This window comes from Ctenopharyngodon idella, chromosome 6, assembly GCF_019924925.1.
Source record: "Ctenopharyngodon idella isolate HZGC_01 chromosome 6, HZGC01, whole genome shotgun sequence".
Taxonomy (NCBI): Eukaryota; Metazoa; Chordata; class Actinopteri; order Cypriniformes; family Xenocyprididae; genus Ctenopharyngodon; species Ctenopharyngodon idella.
In genome coordinates this window covers 20,162,686-20,173,404 of record NC_067225.1, presented here as the reverse complement: position 1 = coordinate 20,173,404, position 10,719 = coordinate 20,162,686, and the positions used below count along the sequence as shown (strand labels likewise).

Sequence of the window (10,719 nt, the reverse complement as noted above, 5' to 3'; positions counted from 1 at the left end):
GCTCTACACTATCCCAGACGAGGAATAAGGGTCTTATCTAGTGAAACAATTGGTCGTTTTCTAAAAATAAAAATAAAAATTATATACTTTTTTAACCACAAATGCTCATCTTGCACTAGCCCTGTGATATGCAATGCATAATCACATTGGAAAGTACTGCGGTAGGGCGAAAACCTTAATTTCTTTTCAACTGAAGAAAGAAAGACATAAACATCTTGGATGACATGGGGGTGAGTAAATTATCAGGAAATTTGCATTCTGAAGTGAACTAATCCTTTAATTATATTATTCTATTTATTTATTTTGTTGCATATTTACCCCAGGCCTCATAATGGAAGGTAACATACCTCACTAATCACATTACATATCATATCAGTTTGGGTTTCTTAAAAAAAATGTGGCAATTTTACAAAGTAAGCAATATAAATACACTAATTCAGTTTTTACGCATTATCCTGGCATTAAGCCAGTGGTCATAGACCAGTTCTAGCAGTCAAACATATAATCCAAATTCCAGAGTGTTATACACACAAGTCTAAATTTTATTCGCCCTTGACCTTTAGCACCACATGTAGGTTTAAGCATCTATTTATAACTTTCAGTCAATTATTTTGCCCTTTGACTTTAACTACTGTAACTGTAGAGCAAGACACTAAAGGTCACATGACATGTGAGGAGTATTTAAACTGCATTCCTTTTCTCTCCATCTCTCATCACCAACAAAGTACACTTCTCTTCAAACTTTGTATTCAGGGTGTGTACATTATTTAGTATTGTTAGAGCTCAGAGATTTTTGTTTAAAAATCTTTTATATAAAAAGTGACAGCCACATCTGTTTCTGTTGCATCCAAGACACTAAAGTCAACTGTTCCACCTTGGCTTTTAACCTTTTTTTTTTTTAAGAAACATGCAATATCATGATAACTTGCAAACATTGCATCATTGTAAACTTTGTTCTGATTTGAATGGATTCTGGGCGAAACTTGATGCAATAGACAAACAAAACTCTGACCTAGAGCTCCAGCTTTCCCAACATGCTCTTCATAGGGCCCCTACATTTTCTCCCTCAAGACCATTTGGTGCATAAGTGTAAAAATAAAAGCATTTATAAAACGGTTAGTTCCTGTCCTTGAATCTGATTGGTCAATAGCTGTGTTTTATTCACTGTTCTGTGTATCACTACACCCTTAGCAACCTCTCTTAGCAACGTAAACTGTTTGTTCTCATTTGATATTGTTAATTGAAGCTTACTGTATTATGTAGAAGAATATTGTGAGAAACAGATCGATTGAACAAGTTTATTACCTGCATTCAGATTTAGCATTTTCCTTCAGGTCAGTCCTAATATGTTTAAATGTCTGCAGCAATATTTTGTCCTTTTAACAGTTAAGGGGTTTTCCGTGACTGACAGCGCTAGTCAAAGCATTTGTCAGTTGCGTCTTAGTCTCAGCCTCAGACGTCATGCCCACGGACTGTTGGTTGAACATCTGATGCATATGGCACACTTATCTGGAAACACTTAAGCAGTATCGAAGTCGTCATCTGGTTGAATTCTACAGGATGTCCGGGAGACGTGTGTGTTGAGGTCTTTAATGGTCCGCTTGGAAACAAATGCCTGTGACACCAAACCCCCTCGTAGAAAAAGAATGGCACCATGTTTACAACTGTGACAACGAGCGCTTATCAGGATCAAATAAACGCTGAATTTTTAAAAGTATGTGAAGTTTGCGGCTCCACTGTTGCAGTAAACTTGCACAATGTTCTTGAATGAATAATTTATAGATGCACGCCGGTCTGTTATTGTAGGGACATCGACTTTCATTTTCACGCCGCTAAACATGACGTAAAACAAAATGAACTCTGATTGGTTACTTTACATGTCAGTCAAACGTCTTCTTGGGTGGTCCTTAGCCAATGAAATCTGCGATAGAGTCCAGACCTTCTGCCGTCAGTCTGAAGTACATAATTACATAATAAATAAAAACTACATAATTTTATAACTGACTTTCTGTACACCCTAGAATTATAGACATTATAAATGGTTAACTGTCCCTTTAAATGTGGGCGTGTCCGTCTAAGCGGTGAAAGACCAATGTGTGAGTAGAGAGGCTACGTGGTGAACAGACATCCCGCTGAGCACCCGGATAGTGACGGACACTGACTGCTGCTGCACCATGGTGAAAATTACGGTTATTAAGACCAAACCGTACACTGATCAAAAACCCGGAACTAGCGGTTTAAGAAAGAGGGTGACTGTATTCCAGCAGAATCAGCATTATGCGGAGAATTTTATCCAGAGTATCATTTCCACCATTGACCCTGCTCAGAGGCAGGAGGGCACCCTGGTAGTGGGAGGAGATGGACGATTCTTCATGAAAGACGCTATTCAACTGATCATCCAGATTTCTGCAGCTAATGGGGTTAGTAATGGCCGAATTTGACGTGCAATTTTAATGCAAAAGACACGTGAAAACGAAGGCCATTTCCTTAAATAGCAAAGGATGGCTTTGTCTAGTCATGACACAAGTTCATTGCAAAAGAGGTAGTTCAATTTCAATTGTGCTATGCAATGCATGCCTTGAAAACTAGTTTGCTGCATGGGAATAAACGGTATGGTCACATTTCTGGCATTTTTATGCATACTTAATCATAGTGTTTCCAAATAACATTGCATGCACATTTATAAAGGTTACATAAATAATACTTCAGGGAAATAATCTTAATTCTCCACACTGCGACGTTCAATTCGTGAACGACTCGTTCATATCACTCGGATCTTTTTAATGTATCGGTAGAACCGGTTCACAAAGCCTTTCTGGGCCATTCATTGACAAATCGAACTGGGCTGCGTTTCTCAAAAGCATCGTAAGCCAAAGTAGATCGTAAAACCATTGGCACCAATGGTCTCTACGATCAATTTAGCTGACGATGCTTTTGAGAATCGCAGCCCTGAGCGATTCGTACACAAATCGAACTGAATCGGTGCGAGCGTTCCACATCAAGAAAGCAACCCGTTGAACCTTGTCATTCGTAATGAACAGTTGAGCCAGATATCGAGGACTTGACCGATTAACACCCGTGTTAATGAAACTTAATCGACAAAAACTCAATAATTAGCTCTGTGACTTCGGTTGTTTTATTCCAGGGACTACTGGAATACGTGACTGACGTAAAATATTCAATTAATTTTTTCCGGTTCTTTGAAACGAGCTGTTCAAAAGAACCGATTCGGACTTAATGCAACCGAACTCGGTGTTCTTTCAAGCTGAGGCTGCTTTGAGACACCTTTGACATTTCACGTACTGCCAAAAGCAGGAACCGCTGCGTGGTGACGTCAAAATATCCCCTCTCATCATGTTGCAGAGCGCATTTAATTTAGAAAGGATAAAACTTGCAGCAGTGTTTTGTAAGGGTGTGAGGATTTCTTTAACATCAAGAGTCTTGCAGCATCGACCATGATGTGGAGGAGGCGTGCCTGCGGTCACGTCCCGAGTCTGCACACTTTCTGTTATGACATTAGTGCCGTATTGAGTAAAATATGTGCTGTATTACAGAACACAGTGATTACTTAAATTTCTTTAAGTAGTATATCTTCATTCTTTATGCACTAGCCATGTTGTATTGATTGCAATGCACTAGTGTTGTGTGTAACAGTCCTTAGCATATGTGCATCCTGTGAGTCACAAGGACACATCAATCAGTTTGCTGTGATGTAAACAACATTGTACTGGATGCCAGAGTCAGAGTGGTTCTTTGATATGGTTCAGAGTTCATGAAGTGCATTTCTGAACATAATCTTGAATATGAGTTGATCGGTCACTTCTCTCATCCATGATTTGCAGATTGGCAGACTGGTCATTGGTCAGAATGGGATTATGTCAACACCTGCTGTTTCCTGTGTGATTCGTAAAATCAAAGCCGTCGGTGGGATCATCCTGACAGCCAGTCACAACCCTGGCGGCCCCAATGGAGACTTCGGCATAAAGTTCAACATATCTAGTGGAGGTTAGAGAGATTTTGATGGCCAATGCCAGTATCTTATACAGGGTGACCGATGGCCTATATACAGTAAAGGCGTATCATAATATGGATATCACACTATTTAATTTTAAAGATATTAAAAACACATCCATAACAATTGCTGAAATGAAAAATAAACAGATTTATACTTTAGATAGCAACATCTTTCTATCTTGACCCCCAAAACAAAATTAGAAAAGTTTAAATATATACAAATATATCGGGCTTGGTGACATATCTGTCAACCACTATTAAAGACTGCATTAAATCACTTGCATTCAATTGATCTGTTGTTTTTTTTTTCTTTCTCCCAGGTCCTGCGCCAGAGGGCATCACAGACAAAATCTTTCAGATCAGCAAGAGCCTCCAGGAATATTACATCTGCCCTGAGCTCAAGGTGGACCTCTCCAAAATCGGAAAGCAAACCTTCGAGGTTGACACGTTCAAGCCCTTTACTGGTACCATTTTAGAGTCTAAACATTTGTATAAAATCATTTTTCTGTTCATATTTGTTAATAATTGTGTATCTTTTGCAGTGGAAATTGTGGACTCAGTGGAATCCTATGCAGAGATGCTAAGAGATATCTTTGATTTTGCTGCTCTCAAGGAATTACTCTCAGGACCCAACCACATCAACGTACGGCTCGATGCAATGCATGGAGGTAAGAATTATATTCCCCGAACAAAAATAAGGTTAATTTGGTGTTTTAGTAAACCATAACAAGTCCTCTGAAATGGTTCTCTGAAACTACAAAAATCATGTAATATATTAGCATTAGCAGTAAGCTAGTTTTTATTCAGGTATCTGAGACCAGTGCTTCTTTCATATCTCTCGTATCGCAACGTTGATGCGCTCTCTCTCGTTTCATTCAAACGCAGCTGGTGCCATCTTGCACCTCAGTTTCATTGCCAGAACAATTGTTTTGTATGAATTGTTTTTCAATGCCACTGAAAAACCAAAGTGACACATTCCAGAGAAAAAAAGATGAAAATAAAAAGGTGGAGGGGAACCACACATAGGCAGCAACATCATTGCACCTTTTGAGGTCTAGAAAGTTAGTAAAGGCATTGTTAAAATAGTCAACATGACTACAGTAGTTCAACCTTAATGTTATGAAGTGACAATAATACTTTTTGTGTGCAAAAAAAAAAAAACTACTTTATTTAACATTTTGAACTGTTGTCATACACAGTTGACATAGTAAACAGCGCTTCCAGGTTCAACATCCGAATGGCGACTCATTATTGTCTGGTTCCTGCGTCAGCATCGCATGCATGCATCGTGCTTTTCACGTGTACAGCGTCGGCCAATACCGAGCCGGCGTTTGGACGTAAACACGGAAGTCTGCACTGAGTTCACTACGTCAAATGCATATGACAATAGTTCAAATTGTTAAATAAAGTTGTTGTTTTTTTGTTTTGTTTTTGCGCACAAAAAGTATTCTCGTCGCTTTATAACATTAAGGTTGAACCACTGTAGTCGCATGGACTATTTTAACAATGTCTTTAATACCTTTCTGGACCTCAAAAGGTGCAATGTCGTTGCTGCCTATGTGTGGTTCAGATACCCTCGGATTTCATCAAAAATATCTTCATTTGTGTTCCGAAGATGAATGAAGATCTTGGTGAGTAATTAATGACAGAAATTGCATTTTTGGGTAAACTAACCATTTAAGTATTAGTTTAGTGGTGTAGTTCAGGGTTTTTGTTTTGTTTTGTTTTGTTTTTTTTCTGTGAAATGTGTCAATTTGGTTTTCAGTGGCATTTCATAGGTTGTAATCTTTACATTAAAGGCGCAAAAGTTCTAATATGATTTATCTTTATTTTTTACATCACAGAAACTAACTGTTTTAACAGGAGTTTATATATATTTATATATATTATATTTATTTAATAATGTAAACATTACATGTTTTCATCTTCATTAGAATTTTGCTGATGGACCATATTTTGGATTATAGTTCATATTTCATGCTCAAAGTTCCCCGGAATGTTGTCTCAAACTGAAGACTGCCTCTTTATGTATTTTTTTACACTAGTGGTGGGTCCTTATGTAAAGAAGATAGTGTGTGAAGAGCTTGGTTCCCCAGCTAACTCTGCTGTTAACTGTGTCCCTTCTGAGGACTTTGGGGGACACCATCCTGACCCTAATTTAACATATGCTGCTGAGCTGGTCGAAGCTATGAAGGGAGGTGAATATGACTTCGGAGCAGCGTTTGATGGTGATGGTGTAAGTTTATAACTAACATACCATATACACTACCGTGCAAAAGTTTGGGGTCGGTAAGATTTTATAATGTTTTTAAAAGAAGTCTCATGCTCACCAAGGCTGCATTTATTGATCAAAAATACAGTAAAAACAGTAATATTGTGAAATATTATTACAATTTAAAATAGCTGTTTTCTATTTGATTTTTTTTTTTAATTATTTGTTCTTGTGATAGCAAAGCTGAATTTTTAGCCTCCATTACTCCAGTCTTCAGTGTCACATGATCATTAGAAATCATTCTAATATGCTGATTTCTTATTATCAATGCTGAAAATGGTTGTGCTGCTTAATATTTTTTGATACTTTGATGAATAGAAAGTCAAAAATCAAATCAAATCAAAAGAATGGTATTTGAAATGCAAGTCTTTTGTAACTTTTTTTTTTTTTTTTTTTTTTTTAAACAAAAACAAATGGTACACATTTAATTATGCAATTGGAATCAACTAGTAACTATTCTCAGATAAAACCTTGTCATATTTCCCCTCTTGCTGTTCTGTTTGCAGGATCGTAACATGGTTCTGGGTAAGCATGGATTCTTTGTAAACCCCTCAGACTCTGTGGCAGTCATCGGTGCCAATATTACATCCATCCCTTATTTCCAGAAGACGGGCGTGAAGGGTCTGGCTCGCAGTATGCCCACCAGTGGGGCTTTAGACAAGTATAATCACATTTACATTTTGTTATTTAGCCTTATATTTCACTGTCTCAGTTGGTGTATAGCTTTTAACCCTTTAATCCTGCACAACACACTTTATAGTATTTCATAAACTTTGGGGCAATGTATTCTTTGGTTTTACCATACAGAGTGGCCAAAGCTTTGAAGATGCCACTTTATGAGAGCCCCACAGGCTGGAAATATTTTGGAAACTTGATGGATGCTGGCAAGTTATCCCTCTGTGGTGAAGAAAGCTTTGGTACTGGTAAGTAGCTATAAAACCATGCTGTTATCCAGTATAATAGAAGATTTTAACTAGCTAAGCTGCTTAAAAGGTTTTAGGCTGACAAGCTTTTTTTTTATTTAAAATAGTGGTTAAATAAGTAAATTAATTAAAAGTGTTTGCTAGTGTTATATAATTGTTTTTAAAATGTTAAAAAAAATATTATACATTTTTATGAATTCTTAAATTTTATTTTTTAGGTCCACTTATAATGTTAACAAACTTTATATTTATTTATATCGTATTATTTTAATTTATTATTGTAATCATAAACACACTGGTTTGTAGTGCAAATAGTTTTAACATTTACTGCACTTGTTACTCTTCTAATGTTTAACCTATAGCAGTTAATGAATCGGATGTCTTGCACATTTACCGAACATAACTTTTCGCAAAACTTTTCGAACATAACTGCATTGCAAAATAAGCTTAATTAAGTCATATTTTTATTTTTTATGACCACTTACAGTATGTTTTCATAGTAAATCAAGATCTTTTCTTTCAAAATATGAAAGAAAGCTTGATTTCTTATACGACCCCTTTAAAGTCTTGTTTTTTTGGTAGGTTCTGATCATATCCGGGAGAAAGATGGTCTGTGGGCAGTGCTCTCATGGCTCTCAATCCTGGCTAGCTCGCAAACAGAGTGTAGAGGATATCATGAAAGACCACTGGCAGAAGTTTGGACGCAACTTCTTCACAAGGTAACTGCAACAAAGTGGCACTTGGATATGGACAATAGTTGAAATGTTGATCTCTGTAGCTTGACTGCCCTCTGCTGGTAGACTTGTTGTTGATTTGTCCCAAATCTCTGTTTCAGGTATGACTATGAAGAGGTGGACTCTGATGCTGCGAATAAGATGATTGATCACTTGCAGACAACAATGTTCAATAAAGCCTTTGTAGGGCAGAAGTTCTCCTCAGGGGATAAAACATATGAAGGTGGAGAAGGCTGATAACTTTGAGTACACAGACCCTGTTGATGGCACTGTTTCAAAAGGACAGGTGAGTCAGGTGTACATGAGACACTGAAAATAATAATAAGAGCTGAAATGATTCATCTTATAGGATGTGACTACTGGTACAGAAGACATAAAGTGATCACATGTTTAGTCCTTTGCACAATTAGTTTTCTAATTAGCTGCAGATTTCAGGTCACTGTCATTATTTAGAAATCAACACCTGGGTTTGTAATAAAATATTTGTTATAAATAAACAGTAATATTGAATAAAATATTTGAATAACTACTTACTATATATTTTACAATGTAATTTATTTATTTCATGGCAAAGCTGAGTCTTCAGTGATCCTTCAGAAATCATTCTAGTATGCAATTCTTATTATGATCAACATTTATTATTAGAGAGCCATGCGAGCACTGCTTACAGACCATCATTCTCCTGCATATGATCTGAACCTACCTAAAAAAAAAAAAATTAAAAAAAAAAAGACTTTAAAAGGGTCATATGAGAAATCAAGCTTTCTTTCATATTTTGAGAGAAAAGAGCTTGATTTACTATGAAAACGTACTGTAAATCTTACAAACATTTCTTATTATAATCAAACAGTTTTGCTGCTTAATACTTTTTTTTTGTGGAAACTGATGTATTTTTCAAGGATTCTTTGATAAATAGAAAGTTCAAAAGAACAGCATTTATCTGAAATAGAAATATTTTCAAGGTTTTTGAATAGTCAAGTCATAAATTTCACTTCCCTTATTTGGAAAACAGCTGCGTTTCTACTTGCATATTAACATGTTTAATATATTTACATAATAAAAGTTTATTTACCCCTTTATTGGAATTATGACTGCCTTATTGTACAATATAAATGTCAAAAATTGAGATGGCATATTGATATTCGTCGATTTCTCTGATTAAATTACTGATGTTGACTGCAGAATAGCCTCATCACGACCTTCATTGTGTTTGAAATATCTCATACGTATACAGTTCAAAAGAACAGTCTTGGAAACGTTTTGTCTAAACACCTTTCTCAATTTCATGGAATTTTTGCATACTTTCCAAAACACAGCATGTTGGCCATCATCCCTGTTTCCTGTCTTCATGCTTCTTAGGGTTTGAGGATCATCTTCACTGATGGTTCGCGTATCATCTTCCGTCTCAGCGGGACAGGCAGTGCCGGGGCAACCATCAGGCTTTACATTGACAGCTATGAGAATGAATCCCAGAAAATCTATGAGGACCCACAGGTAAACTGATTGGTCAAAACTAAGTTGCCTTTTTTCCACAAAATATTTGCTCTCTCACCGCATATTATTATTATTTTTTTTTTTAAGAATTAATTTTATTTTTGAATTATATATTTTTTTAAATCCATTGTAGCTTTAGCGTTAATGCAGTTTGACATGCTCATCCCAGCACATATGGTTGAAGATCCAATTCACTCAATTTTATCTGATCAAACTGGATCACAGGAGTATCAGTCTGTCTTAAAGAATCAACCTCAGACATGCTTAGAATAAAGCTGAGATGACTTTTTAGTTCCAGCAGTCCTTTTCATCTTGAGTTTTGAGGCTTGAGTTACTGTAGAAGAAAAGGACGTTCATTTTTAATACAAACAAGGAAGCGCTACATTCGCACCATCCGTTTTCATTTAGTATAATTCAAAGTCCCTATTGTATTTCTCTCATTTTGTGGTTCCCTAATAGTCTACTTATAACATTTCCATCCCTCTCAACTTTTGTGAACAGGTCATGCTGGCTCCTCTGGTGGACATTGCCTTGAGGATCTCTCAGCTTCAGGAAAAGACGGGCCGCACTGCTCCCACTGTGATCACATAATTACCCTAAAGCCCATATTCACCTGATCCAGCCCAAAACTAGCCCTCACTGTACTCAGCAATGCCTTACTTTATAATTATTGCCATCAGTTTCATACCACAGTCATTGTGTTCAGTGTGTCCTCTAGAAAGTATCACATTTCCTCATGTACAATCAAAGATCTATATCCATTATAAATAGAGAGAGAGAGAGTATAAAATAAAGTCTGTGAAATGAAAGGCTTGTTGTGATTTGTTCTTAAGGAAGTCATGCTTCTTTATACACTTTGATTTGTTTAATTTGGGAGTAAAGCACATAACTTTGTTCTGTGTCTGCTAGATCAATCATATTTAAATTCTAAAAACAACAGCTATATTTTATTCATATGCACAGTTTGTCTTTCATTTGAAGCTGAAAGTAGTAACTGTTACACCCCAGTGTGTTATTAGTGGAAAAAGAATCCTAAAGGCAGGAAACCTGCATCAAATATATTCCATCTCCCTTTAAATTAGCACCACAAATAGCACAAGTGTCTTTCACAAGGGTTTGACACTTATAATCTAAGATTAGTTTCAGAATTATCTTTGTAAAACAATGTTTTAAGAGTCTTCTGTATAACCTAAATCTTTTGGGTTAAATGGGATCTTTCCAAACTAAAGGCTTTAAAGGGTTAGATCACCGAAAAATGAAAATTATGTCATTTATTACTCAC

At 36.4% G+C, this 10,719-nt stretch overlaps 1 protein-coding gene across 1 annotated transcript; it reads left to right on the top strand.

Moving 5' to 3' along the window:
* Nucleotides 1-195: 195 nt before the first annotated feature.
* Nucleotides 196-10,246, top strand: pgm1 (phosphoglucomutase 1). Its single transcript, XM_051896311.1, is given in 13 exon segments — nt 196-230; nt 3,843-4,005; nt 4,335-4,478; nt 4,557-4,682; nt 6,060-6,250; nt 6,793-6,947; nt 7,094-7,209; nt 7,792-7,859; nt 7,861-7,928; nt 8,045-8,162; nt 8,164-8,229; nt 9,303-9,437; nt 9,939-10,246. Coding segments are annotated over 13 exon segments (1,446 nt in total). The 5' UTR covers nt 196-224; the 3' UTR covers nt 10,029-10,246.
* The last annotated feature ends 473 nt before the right edge of the window (nt 10,247-10,719 follow it).